The 16,531-nt window shown below is 34.3% G+C and overlaps 1 protein-coding gene across 1 annotated transcript; it reads right to left on the bottom strand.

The window, feature by feature from the left end:
- Positions 1-4,688: 4,688 nt before the first annotated feature.
- Positions 4,689-15,987, bottom strand: LOC132721770 (ATP synthase subunit gamma, mitochondrial-like). The gene is made up of 7 exons (XM_060706148.1): positions 15,862-15,987; positions 14,658-14,692; positions 14,028-14,159; positions 11,406-11,613; positions 6,553-6,696; positions 6,044-6,264; positions 4,689-5,187 (listed from the first exon to the last, which is right to left on the bottom strand). The coding sequence occupies exons 1-7, from the start codon at positions 15,897-15,899 to the stop codon at positions 5,087-5,089; spliced, it is 879 nt and encodes a 292-aa protein (XP_060562131.1). The 5' UTR covers positions 15,900-15,987; the 3' UTR covers positions 4,689-5,086.
- Positions 15,988-16,531: the final 544 nt, after the last annotated feature.

Raw genomic sequence — 16,531 nt, 5'->3', positions numbered from 1 at the left:
ATATATATTATATATGTATTTATATAGCAGATGATAAAGTGTTATAGAAGTAAATATTTATATTCATTTTATAAATGTTCATAAATGTCCACTTAGAACTTTATTAACATTTTTTCACAGAAATATGTTATAAGAATATCCAAATGATACAGTTCTTTTATTTTAAATCCATATTTAAAATACTTATGGAAAATGTGCCTATTGTAGACCAGTCCACTTTTAAGTGACCATCAAAAATAATTAGAGCAAGTTTGACTAATTCTTGAAAGTATTTCTGAAAGGCAAATGGATAACTTTAAAAGGTATTTCTTAAAGGTTATTTTGCCTATCTTCTAGTAAATCAGATCTAAGTATTTGGGTATAAACAAATTCTGGCCAGTAAGCTGTTATTTGCATCCATTTTAATGCATTTAATTGAAAGTGATGTCTCAAAGAACACAGATCATGATTATTACAAACAGTTAAAGCACAGCAGTAAAGAAATATAACATATGTATCAATGGTTTATATTAAAGGGACTCCACTGAGGTTTTTTGACATGATTGGTATATACTTTCGAGATGAATGTTCCATATGGTGTAGGTCGCTCGACCAATAACTTGTGAGTGAAATTTCTGATAATTATCTTTCGCCGTTCTTCCAGAACAATGCTTTTCACTCAAATTCAACGGATTAGTACAAAAATACGATTTTCTATTTATTTTTAGTATATTTCTGAATTTATCTTTTACATTATGTTATTGTTTCAAGTGTCTTGGATAATGTATGTAAGAAACTCAAATTTTATGTTTTTGGACCTCAGTGGAGTTCCTTTAATAAAGAAGAGTGTTAAGTGCTAATATTGCTGAATTTTTTGCCGCTTTTTGTGTGAATTAAGTAAAATACATGTATTTTAAGTTTGCTAGGGGTAGTCAGCAATATTGTACTTTTTCTGTTAATTTGTTTTTGTTATACATATATTTTTTAACAAGATATTCTGTGATCTTCATATAATGGTGTACATGTACATTGTATATTTATAGATGTCCATTGAAAATATGTTGTAATGTTTTTGCTTCCAGTAAACTTTGGACTATTTTTTTTTATTAAGTTTTTAAGCTATATTTCTTTATTACATGTTGTTGACCAACTTTTAGTTTGTAATTAGTTTGTTTTATTGTGTACTTGTACTAAAACCACATCCATTTAGATTGTTGTTTTTTTTTGTTTTGTTATGGTTATTTTGATAACTTGCGGATAAATTGATTTTAACCCTTATACTGCTTGAACCAAAAACGATTAGCCATTGCCACCAAGCCAGGCAAGCCTGAAATCCGGTTGAAATGCGGTGCAGTGACTGCAATCTGACCAGGTTATGTACGATTGGCTTACTCAAAAATAAATCTTAAAATTTTCATCCTGATATCCCTAGAATTGATAATGGACAGGTCCTAAAACATAGAAGTTGGACAAGTCCATTTAATAGATTCAGCAGGTTAAGGGTTATTTAACCCTTTCCCCCATGAGCATATTGTGAAAAATGGCCATTTTCACTGAAAAGCCTCCTCTTACATGTTCAAACTGCTATGAAACTATGAAAAATGCTTCAATACTAATCAAACTTGGCACAAATGTTGACTGGACCATTGCCTTTGTAACGACATGCTCAGTCTTAAATTTCCTGTTACCATGGCAACGAGGGGACATCTCAAAATTGCCAAAAATCACTTTTTTGCCTCGATTTTTTCCATCAAAATTTATTTCAAAGTGCTGCAACTTCTCAAGGGATTGAGATAGAGTCAAAGGCTTTTCAGCGTTGGTTACACGTTACCTTATGATCAACCTGGGGTCATATTAAGCCTCTCACAAGTCCAAAATTTTCTTGGCGATGAGGGGGACTCCGCCCCCCTTCAAACCCCCCAAACAGAAGGGGGCACATCCCCCTTCTGGCAACCCCTTGATGTATTATTTGGATGGGGGACGGCGCCGAAAAAATGGTCACTTTTTTTAACAACATTTCTCAAACGAAAAACAGTGTTTGGGGTCTAAATAGGACATTTTTTCACTGTTTGGGGCCTCAAAAGGGGGGGGGGGCAAAAAGCCGTCGAAACACGCTTATATAAGGGAAAAGGTTAAACAGAGATATAGACACATTTATAGATCATTTTTCATCCTGCTCTCCCCCACATCTCCAGCAGTATGCGTACAGATACATTATTACAGATACAGTATGTCCCTCCGATTAAAGGAACTCCACTGAGGTCAAAAAGTATTCAATGTCTTACATATATCAACTGGAACATTTAAACATTAAAGATATGCAAAAGATAATTAAAAAATATACTCAGAAATAAATTAGCCAGATTTGAGTGGAAAGTGTTGCAATGCTTTTTGATTTTGGTTAATTTTTCACAATTAGACTAATTATTCTGGAAACAGGGAGTGCGCCCATGATTTGAAATTTTGCACACTAGTTACTGCTATAGACCTACATCAGATGTTACAAAAATTTTGAACATTTTATCCAACCCGTCATGTTGAAAAATCTCAGTGGAGTCCCTTTAACAATTGACTGTTTCCAAATAAAAATGCAAAACAAGTCCTTTTTACATATTCAGCAGAGTTAGAGTTAAGCCTTATTGTTAAGCGTTCATCAAGATGTTTCTGTATGTTATATAAGTTATGCACATCTGAAAAAGAGTAAATAAAGTAACACCGATTCATATCTTTTATTTACATTAAAATTGTTGATGTATTATATAATTATGTACTAATAAAATCAGAAATTGTTTATATTGATTTTGTTTGTTGATTTTGTTTGATTGGGTTTTATGTCGCACCAACACAGTATAGGTCATATGGCAACATTCCAGCTTTACTGGTGGAGGAAGAACTCCTTCTGTGCATTATTTTAGGCACGAACGGTGCACCTGAGTAGAACAAGCAACATTCTGTAAGCTAGCTGGATAGCTTCCTCACATGAAAGAATCCAAAGTCCCTGTTGGGAATCGAACCCTAAGGGGTGAGGGGCAAGTGGTTCAAAGTCAACGACCTTAACCAATAGGCCACGGACGCCCCTTATGTTGATTTTGTTTTGTTGATTTAATTTAAGGACTGTCAAGTGTAGCAGTTAAATAGCTAATATAATACAATAATACTATACAATCGCAGTAGGACAAGAGGCATCACTCTGTATAAAGGTACTCGTAGTTATGGGACCTGTTTGGCCATTTCCATTATGCACTTTTTTAGAAACTAACTTGCATACCAAAGTATGAGGCTGACCCCTGGGTGAATGAATACAATAGCTCTTCCTATTCTTTTAATAGTCAAGCTTAAAGTGAAGAAACATTCACAGATTGCTAAATCTCTGCCAAACGTGAGAAAAAATCATAAAACAAGAAATGTCAAACGACACATATGCCCCCTTTCTAGCCCTTGCTTTGACTCACATTATTGGTTATTTTGTTGTACAAACTTGCCATAAATGGGTACATGGAAGTGTTTAGATATGGAAAAAAGAAAAATATGAAGACTTTGTTATAAAAAGTTTTCAAGATAATGAGCGGAAACCATTCTGACATTTAAGGCCCCTGTGACCTTGACCTCTGAGCTAGGGGTCATCTAATAGTTATGACCAATCAATATGAGAAATATGAAGACTTTATGATAAATAGCTTTCAAGATAATGAGCGGAAACCATACTAACATTCAAGGACCCTGTGACCCAAAAATCAACAGGGGTCACTTACTGGTTATGACCAATAAGTATGTGAATTATAAAGATTTTGTGATGCATAGTTTTCAAGAAAATAAGAGGAAATGATTCTGACATTTAAGGCCCCTGTGACCTTTGAACTAGTGACCCCAAAAGCAATACGGGTCAACTACTAGTTATGACCAATCACTATGTGAAATATAAAGACTTTGTGATAATTAGCTTTCATGAGCTGAAATCATAGGATCCTGTGAGCTTTGACCTGGTGACCCCAAAATCAACAAGGGTTATTTACAAGTTATGACAAATCACTATGTGAAATATGAAAACTTTGTGATGAATACTTTTCAAGATAATCAGCGACGACCATTCTGACATATAAGGCGCCTGTGACCTAAAAATCAATAGAGGTCATCCATTAGTTATGACCAATCACTATGTGAAATATGAAGACTTTCTGATGCATAGTTTTTCAAGATAATCAGCGGAAACCATTATGACATTTAAGGCCCCAGTGACCTTGACCTTTAACCTAGTGACCCCAAAATCAATAGGGGTCATGTACTCTATATGACCAACCACTATGTGCAATCTGAAGACTTTGAGATAAATAGTTTATAAGATAATCAGCAGAAACCATGTGGTCTACCTACAGACAGACAGACTGACGGACCAACATCAGCAAAACAATATACCCCCGATTCTTTGAAGGGGGGCATAATAATGTCACAAGGCCTTCAACCCAATTTGGCAGAAAAAAAGGTTACAATGTGCAGCTGAGGGAATTTTAGCATATGTGGGAATTTTTTCTATTTCTTTTCTGGTTAAAATTTTAATGTCATTAGATACAACTTAAATATGGTTTTTCTTTAATTAAAGTTATGTCTACCTTGCGCATTAGCCTAAACTCAAAATCTTTGACATATGCTGTACAGGCATGACGTTTGATCTGTTAAGAGTTAGGACAGGAAAAACAAAACCCAACAAAAAATTCTGTCCTCAAAATATTTTAATAAAACATTACCAATATTTGTCCAAGTCTATACCAATAATCAGTATTATCACACCAAGTTTCACAGCACTGTTAATTCATATAAGTAACTACAGCACATTTTCAGAGTACTAAAGCACTCATATATAAATATTCCAAACAATTTGCAATTTTTTTGTCCAGCGTCTTACATAATACTTGTCACACGCTCAAAGTTCACAATATTCTCTCAATCATTCTTTCTGTTTATTTTTTCTACAAAAATCTTTTAACAGACGCATTTAAGATTTATATAAATTAGATTAACATCAACTTGTTACCTATCACATAGATCATGTGTATGTTACATGTTTTCTGATGACTACATATAAAATTTTAATGTCTATGAACGCCCCTGATTACAAAGCGTTAGCTCCTGAGATGATTTCGATCAATTCTCTAGTAATGACAGCCTGTCTGGTTCTGTTGAAGGTCAAGGTTAACTTGGCAATCATTTCCTCTGAAAAGCATCAAATGTAAAATCCAATTTAAAAATATTCGAAAAATCTGCCACAACCTATTAGCAGTTCTTGATGAAGTATCAGTATTATTACATCATTTTATAACTTAGTCACTCAAAGAGTAGAAACATAAATGGATAATAATTCAGAGCCAAGCAAAATCTGATTTTGTCTTACTTTTTCGTTTTATCTTAATTATTTTTTTACATGTCTATATTTTATTTATAAAGTAAATTCTGGTAAAATTTTACTTGTCAATACTGGCTGTGAGACAAGCTGGGCAATATGAACAATTGATTTTGCTGCCCCTGGATTTATTCACAACATTGTGTAGAATAACTTATTATATGTCTCATTTTCAATTCATAATCACTAATGGCACAAGAAGGTATTCAGCAACTAAGTTTTTCATAAACTGAATACATGTAATAATGTTTTCAATAAACAAGATGATCAAGTTTTTAAAAACCCAGCATGAATGCTCTTCAATGGTTCCACTGATTAGCCTTAGCCACCTGTATAGAACCAGGCAATCCACCTCTGTGCACTTTGGCACTGTTTGCTGACTATCTTTTCAGCTTGTTCTTCGTACCCACATAATTGATAATGGACAAAAAAAGTGTGACCTGGACAACTTGGACAAGAATCTTTACACTCACTGCTTAGCACTGGTTGATTCCAGGAAATGATTGGAGTAGCTGATAGCTGCCTTTATGATCAAACTAAAATAAATTCTGTGTAAACTTAAGAAATTCATCAGATAAAGGGGGGAAACAACTTATTTTGATAAGGAAGTCACTTACTCACTAAACATGTATATGTGAGCTGGCAAGAAAGTAAAAAATTAAAACTTACCTGCATTCTTACTAGCAGAGTCCATGGCAGTCATTCTAGAGCTCTGTTCACTACATGCAGCCTCTTTGAGGGCGTAATAGATGCGACTTGCCAGCATGTACTCATTGTAACACTTCAATACTTCTTCATCCACGCTATCGTATTCAGACAATTTGGGAGATGCGGCTACGACTTCTTCCGTGTAAAGGGTCATATTGGATGTATTGTACGACACCACGTTCCTGTGCAGCAAAAAAGAAAATCAACTGTCAAAGGATATCATAAGGTGTTATGTTTATGTACTGAACTGCTCTTGCTTTATTGTTGACAATGTCTAAGAGATGGTCTGATATTATCGATTAAAATCGTTATAATTTCCTTCATGATATGGTCTCCTGATACAATGTTTAGGTATCGATATCTCGCGATACGTTTTTCTATTGTTATGTTTTACTGTTTGAAAAGGAATTTCCCCAAAGGCGGGGCTAGTATTGACCCCTGAGGATAAAATACAGAAAACAAGTTCTTACCTAAATTTGTTGAAGAAGAGTGATGCTGAATCAAACTTATATCCAGAGTTGGATATCTGTTCAGCCAGGAATGAGGCATCATTGAAGTTTGGAGGTGCCTTACCAATGTTGCTAAATGCCAGGATAATATCTTTTCCATACAGTCTGAAATACACATATTAGGTAGTAGTATTTTAAAATCTTTTGTGCTGGATAATAAAAACAAGTCATGATGGCCATTTCATCACATACCTAAGCTCAGTAGAGTTTAAGTATTACCAATATATCAATGATAAACAGATGATCACGATTTACCTTTTATCTACATAGATTTAAATATACATAGATTTAATGGAAGACAACCAGTATTTAGATACTCCAGAATTCAAATATGGGGTTTTCCTATCTAATCCCAGGGTCAAAACAAATTTACAGCTGATTACTCTATTGTGCAAGGTAGTGCACTACAAAGCTATATTGATCCAAGTTTGTTTGATTCCCAGGATTGGATGGGAAAACCCCACATTTGCCAAGTTCTGAATATCATATAATCAAAATAAAGAGATTTTTAAACACTGGTCTAAAGCTGTGCACTCTAATGTGTTAAATGTTTCCTGTAAGTCGACCACATGACATTCTTTTTTTACCCATATGACCTATATTTCTACACCAATCTAGATATCGACAAGCCAGATAATCTTAATAAAACTTCAAATCATTTATGGTTTTAGAAATGTTAAGCTGCACAAAAAAACCATAGCAATGTACTGCCCTGACATCAGTTTTAGTATGATCACAGAAGTGAAGGTCAAAGTACCACCACCTCCACTCTATATACAGGGGATATAATCAGTATATCACTCTTAAGATATAGTTTTAGTATGTTTCAGTTGGTAATATATCAAAACCTATAAACAAAACCAGCTTGTGTTTTTCACTACAGAATTCAATGTATAACAAGAGCTGTCGGTAGGACAGCATGCTCGACTATTCTAAGTGCTTGATAGTAAAAGAGCCTTGATAATGTTAAATTTTTTAAGTTCACAAAAGGGCTATTTTTTTTCTCCATAAATTCATGTTATAGGCCTTAGTGAGAGTCTAATTATACAGTATTGGCTTGACTATTCGGAAGGTTACAATGTCACAAGTGTGTTTTTTGAGTATAATAATACTAATTACCTATGAATACTTAAATTTGACAGAAAAGGTACAAAGGCTTGTTATTAAGATGTTTTATCAAGTAAATAACTGCTTTATTATTATGAATGCATAAAATTGTCCCAAAAAAGGCACAAACCCTTCAGTAGTTACGGAGATAACAGCTTACAAGCAAAACTTTACCATGAATTTCTAAGTTGAAAAAGGGGAGAAAAATCAGCCTAAATGCAAGATAGAATTATGGATCTTTGTCAGTGACCTACAATTATGACCCTAAATTCATATGTGAAGTTTTAAATAAATATCTTTAATAGTTATTGAGATATGTAAAACTTGCATGTAAACATTAACCAAGAGACTAAAGTAGAAAAGGAGATATGAATCAGCCTTAATGCAAGATAGAGTTATGGAACTTAGTCAGTGACATACAATTATGACCCTCAAATTATGACCCTTAGTACATGTGTAAAGTTTCAAGTAAATATCTTTGAAGACCTTTAACCTTTAACCAAAATTTCTAAGTTTCAAAAGAGCAAATAATTCTGCAAATATTGCAGGCAGAGTTATGCAACATTGAAAACAGATGTACATTGTTACTATAAACAAGATTGCATTTGAAAAAAATGCTATGCCACTGCATTAATACAACACTAAATAGTAGTGTAGGAACAGATTTTTTTTTGTTTCTATACAATTGAAGATTGTCATAATGCATATCTAATTCTTATTATCAGATTAGTGGTTAAATCTATTGTTAACTCAATAAAAGATCAGAGTAGGAATATATCAATGCACTTGAGTCTAGTGAATTTGGTGGTGAAGGTCATATTTCACACAGCCTAAAATTTCATGACTGCATCAAAGGACAACATGTAATACACTTTGTCAAAATCAAGGTCAGCTGATATCAAAGTTCACTTTAAATTTTGACACTAGAGGCAAAATTTGAACAACTTTGGTAGAGTACCTAAAGATGATATCATTTAACAAATATTAAAGCTCTAAGCCTAGTACCTTCAGACAATAAGATTTTTTTGATTTTTTACTATATGTATATATTGAAAATCAATGACCCCGGGGCGGGGGCAATTTTGACCCCAGGGCTATTATTTGAACATTCTTGCTAGAGTTTCACTTCACAATGTTTCATGCAAAGTATCTAACCTCTAGCATTTGTCAATTGCTAGAAGAATTTTTTTTAAAGTTTTTACTATAAGTTTTTACTATGTAAATATGAGGAAAATCAATGACCCCCGGGGCCGGGCCGATTTTGACCCCAGGGCTATAATTTGAACAATCTGGGTAGAGGTCTATCAGACAATGCCTTATGCAAAATATCTAAGCTCTAGGCCTTTTGGGTCTTTACAAGAAGGTATTTTAAAATTTTACTGTATGTACATATAGTGAAAATCCATGACCCCCGGGGCAGGGCTGATTTTGACCCCAGGGCTATAATTTGAACAATATTGGTAGAGGTCTACCAGACAATGCCTTATGCAAAATATCTAAGCTCTAGGCCTATGGGTCTTTATAAAAAGATATTTTAAGTTTTTACTATATGTACATATAGTGAAAATCAATGACCCCCGGGGCGGGGCCGATTTTGACCCCAGGGCTACAATTTGAACAATCTTGGTAGAGGTCTACCAGACAATGCCTTATGCAAAATATCTAAGCTCTAGGCCTTTTGGGTCTTTACAAGAAGATTTTTAAAATTTATTCTTATAATTCCTTTTTGTTGCCATGGCAACCAGATTTCTGCATGGAATTAAATTCTTTGAACAACTTTGGAAGCCCTTCACCCAAGGATCAATCCTGCCAAGTTTGATTGAAATTGGACTAGTGGTTTTTCACAAGAAGATTTTTTAAGTTCACTATATAATCTATATAACACACACACACACAAACAAACAAACATATTTGTTAAAGCTCTAAGCCTAGTACCTTCAGACAATAAGATTTTTTTGATTTTTTACTATATGTATATATTGAAAATCGATGACCCCGGGGAGGGGGCAATTTTGACTCCAGGGCTATTATTTGGACAATCTTGCTAGAGGTTCCCTTCACAATGTTTCATGCAAAATATCTAACCTCTAGCATTTGCTAGGAGAATTTATTTTAAGTTTTTATTATAAGTTTTTTACTATGTAAATATGAGGAAAATAAATTACCCCTGGGCGTGGCCGATTTTGACCCCAGGGCTATAATTTGAACAATCTGGGTAGAGGTCTACCAGACAATGCCTTATGCAAAATATCTAAGCTCTAGGCCTTTTGGGTCTTTACAAGAAGGTATTTTAAGTCTAAACTATATGTACATAAAGTGAAAATCAATGACTCCCGGGGCGGGGCCGATTTTGACCCCAGGGCTATAATTTAAACAATCTTGGTAGAGGTCTACCAGACAATGCCTTATGCAAAATATCTAAGCTCTAGGCCTATGGGTCTTTATAAAAAGGTATTTTAAGTTTTTACTATATGTACATATAGTGAAAATCAATGACCCCCGGGGCGGGGCCGATTTTGACCCCAGGGCTATAATTTGAACAATCTTGGTAGAGGTCTACCAGACAATGCCTTATGCAAAATATCTAAGCTCTAGGCCTTTTGGGTCTTTACAAGAAGATTTTTAAAATTTATTCTTATAATTCCTTTTTGTTGCCATGGCAACCAGATTTCTGCATGGAATTAAATTCTTTGAACAACTTTGGAAGCCCTTCACCCAAGGATCAATCCTGCCAAGTTTGATTGAAATTGGACTAGTGGTTTTTCACAAGAAGATTTTTTAAGTTCACTATATAATCCATATAACACACACACACACAAACAAACAAACAAACACACACACACACACACACACACACAGGTGAATCGCTATATGCCACCGCATCGCAGATGCTGCGGTGGCATAAAAAGTATTTTAAATTTCAATTGAATATCTCAAGCAATAATTGAGATATTTGACTTTACAAGAAAACTTTAACCAAAATTTCTAAGTTCCAAAGGGGCATAATTCTGCAAATATTGTAGGCAGAGTTATCCAACTTGTCAATCTGATGTACCTTGTTACTATAAATAAGTATTGTAAGTTTCAATTGAATATCTCAAGCAATAATTGAGATATTTGACTTTACAAAAAACTTTAACCAAAATTTCTTAGTTAAAAAGGGGCATAATTCTGCAAATATTGTAGGCAGAGTTATCCAACTTGTCAATCTGATGTACCTTGTTACTATAAATAAGTATTGTAAGTTTCAATTGAATATCTCAAGCAATAGTTGAGATATTTGACTTTACAAAAAACTTTAACCAAAATTTCTAAGTTAAAAAGGGGCATAATTCTGTCAATATTGTAGGCAGAGTTATCCAACTTGTCAATCTGATGTACCTTGTTACTATAAATAAGTATTGTAAGTTTCAATTGAATATCTCAAGAAATAATTGAGATATTTGACTTTACAAAAAACTTTAACCAAAATTTCTAAATTAAAAAGGGGCATAATTCTGTCAATATTGTAGGCAGAGTTATCCAACTTGTCAATCTGATGTACCTTGTTACTATAAATAAGTATTGTAAGTTTCAATTGAATATCTCAAGAAATAATTGAGATATTTGACTTTACAAAAAACTTTAACCAACGCAGACGCCAACGCCGACGCCGGGGCGACTACAATAGCTCTCATATTCTTCGAATAGTCGAGCTAAAAACAAACCTCTGTAATATATTCCTGGCTTTATCACCGATGAGTATCAATTTGGTCTCGACACCGGACTCCTTGGCGTTCATTTTTGCCTTGATAGCTCTACAGACATTCGAGTGTACACCACCGCACAATCCCCTGTCAGAAGTCATAGCAATAAACACTTGACTCTTCTTGCCCTCTGTTTCTTTTTCTTCTGGGGCTATCTTCTCAAAAAATGCTGAACAAAAAAATATAAACAGAGCATGGAACATAGTATTCTTTCTTTACATAATAACAAAAATTCTACTCCACAGCCACAATTGTGAACACAAGCCTAATCAATTTCTTGCATTCAATCCTAATTCAATCTTCATTTATGTGTAAAGTCTGGGATAATTTTTTTTTATTTACAATATATAAATGTAACCTACTCTTGACAAGATGATATTAATAAAATTATACATTAAACCTGCTAAATTGTTTGTCCTGCTTTTAATAAGGGATTTTAATATCAAAATAATAAACCCTTTTATTCAAAAAAACGTAACTTAAAAAGAATAATTTTTATTAGTGAATTTACTTAATAAGATTAACAGACACAACTTTATGTGAATGGAATCAGAAATAACTAGAACTGCCACTATCATGGCGTGAATACCCCCGCATACCACTTTGTCAGAATCAACAGTGGCCATTTAGAGCTCAAGGACAACCTCCCTGCCAAATCTGAGGTTACTACATCCTTCAAATGTGAAAATGTCAAAATCAATACATTGCGGACAGGACATTCTTTAGCAATTGAGAAGAAAAGCTTTTTTTTGTCAAGGTCCCTGTGACATTGACCTTTGACCCAGTGACCTCAAAATCAATAGGGGTCACCTTATAGTCATGATCAACATCCATGCCAAATATGAAGACTGTGGGTCAAAGGAATCTTAAGTTAATGGGTGGACAAACTTTTTGAAGTCAAAGTCCCTATGACCTTGACCTTTGATCCAGTGACCTCAAAATCAAAAGGGGTCATCTACTAATCATGATAAACATCCATGCCAAATATGAAGACTGTGGGTCAAAGGAATCTAAAGTTATTGGGCAGACAAACTTTTTGAAGTCAAAGTCCCTGTGACCTTGACCTTTGACCTGGTGACCTCAAAATCAAAAGGGGTCATCTACTAATCATGATTAACATCCATGCCAAATATGAAGACTGTGGGTCAAAGGAATCTTAAGTTAATGGGTGGACAAACTTTTTGAAGTCAAAGTCCCTGTGACCTTGACCTTTGACCTGGTGACCTCAAAATCAATAGGGGTCATCTACTAATCATGACTAACCTCCATTCCAAATATGAAGACTGTGGGTCAAAGGAATCTTAAGTTATTGGGCGGACAAGCTTTTTGAAGTCAAGGCCCCTGTGACCTTGACCTTTGACCTGGTGACCTCAAAATCAATAGGGGTCATCTACTAATCATGACTAACCTCCATGCCAAATATGAAGACTGTGGGTCAAAGGAATCTCAAGTTATAGGGCGGACAAGCTTTTTGAAGTCAAGGCCCCTGTGACCTTGACCTTTGACCTGGTGACCTCAAAGTCAAAAGGGGTCATCTACTAATCATGACTAACCTCCATGCCAAATATGAAGACTCTGGGTAAAAGGAATCTTAAGTTATTGGGCGGACAAGCTTTTTGAAGTCATGGCCCCTATGACCTGGACCTTTGACCTCAAAGTCAATAGGGGTCATCTACTTATCATGACTAGCCTCCATGCCAAATATGAAGACTGTGGGTCAAAGGAATCTAAAGTTATTGGGCGGACAAGCTTTTTGAAGTCAAGGCCCCTGTGACCTTGACCTTTGACCTGGTGACCTCAAAATCAATAGGGGTCATCTACTAATCATGACTAACCTAAATGCCAAATATGAAGACTATGGGTTAAAAGGAATCTTAAGTTATTGGGCGGACAAGCTTTTTGATGTCAAGGTCCCTGTGACCTTGACCTTTGACCTAGTGACCTCAAAATCAATAGGGGTCATCTACTAATCATGACTAACCTCCATGCCAAATATGAAGACTAAGGGTCAAAGGAATCTTAAGTTATTGGGCGGACAAGAAAAAACCGACGGACAGCCAGACGGACGGACAGGCTGATTCCAGTATACCCCCCTTACAACTTTGTTGTGCGGGGGTATAATTAGGGTGCCAAGTTCATCCGTTTAAACGGGTTCGGTTTTAGCCAAAAAAAGGTTAAAAAATCCAATAAACTGTAACCGATGTTAGTATTAGACCAACAGTAAAAGACATTTAAGAATGATTTAATATATTGCTTTTGTTTAATTATGACCAGGTATGGCATTTTGTTTTTAATTTAGTCGTACATCTGTGTATTTTCTCAATTGCATGCTATCTTGTATACAGTACGGACCTAGCAGAAAATAGTGACTCTTTCATTGGATATTTGTTGAAATCTTGTTGAGTAGAACATACAAAATAAATGTCATAACTTGTCATACAGTAACAAAGATAATGTTTTAAATGTAAGAGTTCTTTTTGTACGGTTGGTTAAACATTTAATACGGTTATCATGTCACCATTTAAACCTCAGCATATTAGCTAACCTTATCACCCCTAATTGTGATCAAAAAGAAATACGCACCATCAGCCCCAATACCATAGGACCTTGCTGATCTTAGGTCTCTTTCTGCACGAGCATATTTAGCAGCTGACACCATCTTCATTGACTTAGTGATCTTCTGAATATTCTGTACAGACTTCAAACGCAGCCGAACTGTTCAAAAAATAACTTCTCATTAGTTTGAACTTATTTATTTCAGCTTGACTGTTCTTACAACTTATATTTATCAGAACTGGAACAAACCAGTACTGGTGCCTAGACTAGTGAATAAACATGGTGTGACTGTCCATGACACGTGTACATGTACCTGGAGTTAGAGGCAAACATATTAACCACTAGGCCACTACACCCTTTATGAAATCTCTTAGTTATAAAGAACTAAGAAATTATTTCTATATTGCTGAAAATTGTTTATACAGAACATTGTAGCTGCATTCAATTTTAACTTTTAACAACTTAGTCATTCAATGTCAGAAGAACAGACTGCTAAATTACTGGGAATTTTTGTGACCTACTTTTATTATTTGCATAATTCTTTATTTATAAATTTATACAGAAAAAATATCCTATTTATATTGATTGCTGTGCAAAGTAAATACAATCTAATAATAACAATTTTATAATAACACATGTATCAAATTATAAACTTACTTTCTTTCAATGTGGCCATCCCACGCACCTGAGTGCTGAAAACAAAAACAAGATACATTTACAAATGTACATGTAATACATTTACAAATACTGACTACAAAAATTTATGTCTTTATATTATATCAAGAAAAACAATTTCATACAGTCCTTCACCCCAAACATTTTGGAAGTGCCACCATTTTAATTGTTCAGCAATCTTCCCAGGTACCTTTCAGCGCTGTTATAACATTTAAGTTCAATCAGTGATTTTTCTCACTTAATTGGGAAGAGGCCTTTGCCGCTTGATTTAGGGAAAAATTATCGCTAATAATAAAATTGCTAATTTGGGAGGTAAATAAGCAGACCTGTTTAAGTTCACATTTTTGGGGAAACTGCATGATTTTAAATAAAATCCTGATTAGCAAAGAGGCCTTTTATCGGAGTCTTGTTATATAAGCAAGAATCACCGTCAATAGTCTGTGTATGTTTTGTTTCAGTTTTACTTTATTTTTTCTGTGACTTAATAGATTTTTTTCATGTCCACTTTGTTTATAATTTTCTTAACAAAAGTAGTCTAATCTATTTTGATTGCATGTGGCAATGTGAAATTAATCGCCTGCTGAAATTGATAACTGATGCACCATGCTGTGTTTGATTGTATTAGTAAACCGTTGTCCAAAATAAGCATAGATCTGTCAAAATTTGTTGACTTTCTGCTTATTCAAGTAAATGTCAGTTGTCCGAAGTGGTTTTAGAGTTGTCCCAGACGTCCGACTAAAGGGTTTGTAGAACCCTGGTAATTTAATGTTAAGATTTGATATCCGTGTGCATTGCAAGTTTACAAACTTGATAAGAAGAATATTTCCCCAGGATTCATATCTATCATATTCATAACAATAAATTTATTCTATTCTAAATGATATTAGAGACATGGTTTTATATAATTTGACAGGTGCACAAGGTTTTTAACAGGTTGATTTTGAGATAGCCAGGACATCTACCAAGCAAGGATAGCAGGCAAACGTTTATATACTATATAGTAGGATGTGTTTAACTTGCTGATTGGGAATGGGATAGATCTACACAAGAGGAAAATGACCTTGAACAAATATCTAATTTTCATCAAAACAACAAAGGTGGCAATACTAAACAGGCATTGATTATAAAGAACAATTTAAAAGCTAGGCATCTGCTGGTCAACAGGTGTAATTAATATGTAGTTTACCCGGGAGCCACAAAAATTTGAGCACTTCTGGAGAACATGTCGGCTTCGTTTGCACGTTCTCAAAACGAGGCTGTTGTTCAGTGTTCGTAGGAAGAAATATTCATTACAGAAAAATTGTGACGGCATGAAACCACTAAATATAACAAGGAGGTTTACAAATTTTGCTTTTCATTGAGAATCTGTAATGATGAAAAAGTCGTCATATTTGAGATTGTATAATAATAACAGATATACTATGGGACTTTATCACGGATTTATATGTAATATAAATCCGTTGACTTTGACACAAAGACACTTGGGGTGTGGACCTCAAAACGCCTCTAAAATCCAAATAAAATGTATATTTGTCAATCCCAGCACATGCACTGATCATATATATACCAAAAAAACTTAATGTAAGCCGTTTTGAAAAAAAAAGATATTTCAACGTTTATAATAATGCATAATAATTGTATTCAATGAGATTCTATATCAGAAAATTAAGTAGTCTTGAAAAGTGAAATATCCAGTAGTTAATCTGAGGTTCAACTGTGAATACAGCACACGTCTTGGGCTAAGGATTAATTAAGACAGTTTTTTTTTTTTTTTTTTTTTTTTTGTTACATTTTGTAATTAGGTCCCAAAAGGTATTTCTTTTTTTAAAAAAGAAAAGAAGAAAAAAACGTATCTT

The sequence above is a fragment of the Ruditapes philippinarum genome, unplaced genomic scaffold (genome assembly GCF_026571515.1).
Source record: "Ruditapes philippinarum isolate M1 unplaced genomic scaffold, ASM2657151v2 ctg1407_1_1_1_1, whole genome shotgun sequence".
NCBI classification, from domain to species: domain Eukaryota; kingdom Metazoa; phylum Mollusca; class Bivalvia; order Venerida; family Veneridae; genus Ruditapes; species Ruditapes philippinarum.
The sequence above is the reverse complement of the archived record's forward strand: the minus strand, read 5'-3'. Positions and strand labels throughout refer to the sequence as shown.

What these genes read in the sequence shown, in the direction of transcription:
- LOC132721770 (XM_060706148.1), bottom strand. Translation starts at nt 15,899, where the DNA reads ATGTTCTCCAGAAGTGCTCAAATTTTTGTGGCTCCCGG. An exon ending in CTATGGTATTGGGGCTGATG is followed by an intron (nt 11,614 to 14,027) that starts GTGCGTATTTCT and finishes TTTTTTGTTCAG; the next exon opens with CATTTTTTGAGAAGATAGCC. An exon ending in CTCTGCTAGTAAGAATGCAG is followed by an intron (nt 5,188 to 6,043) that starts GTAAGTTTTAAT and finishes GATGCTTTTCAG; the next exon opens with AGGAAATGATTGCCAAGTTA.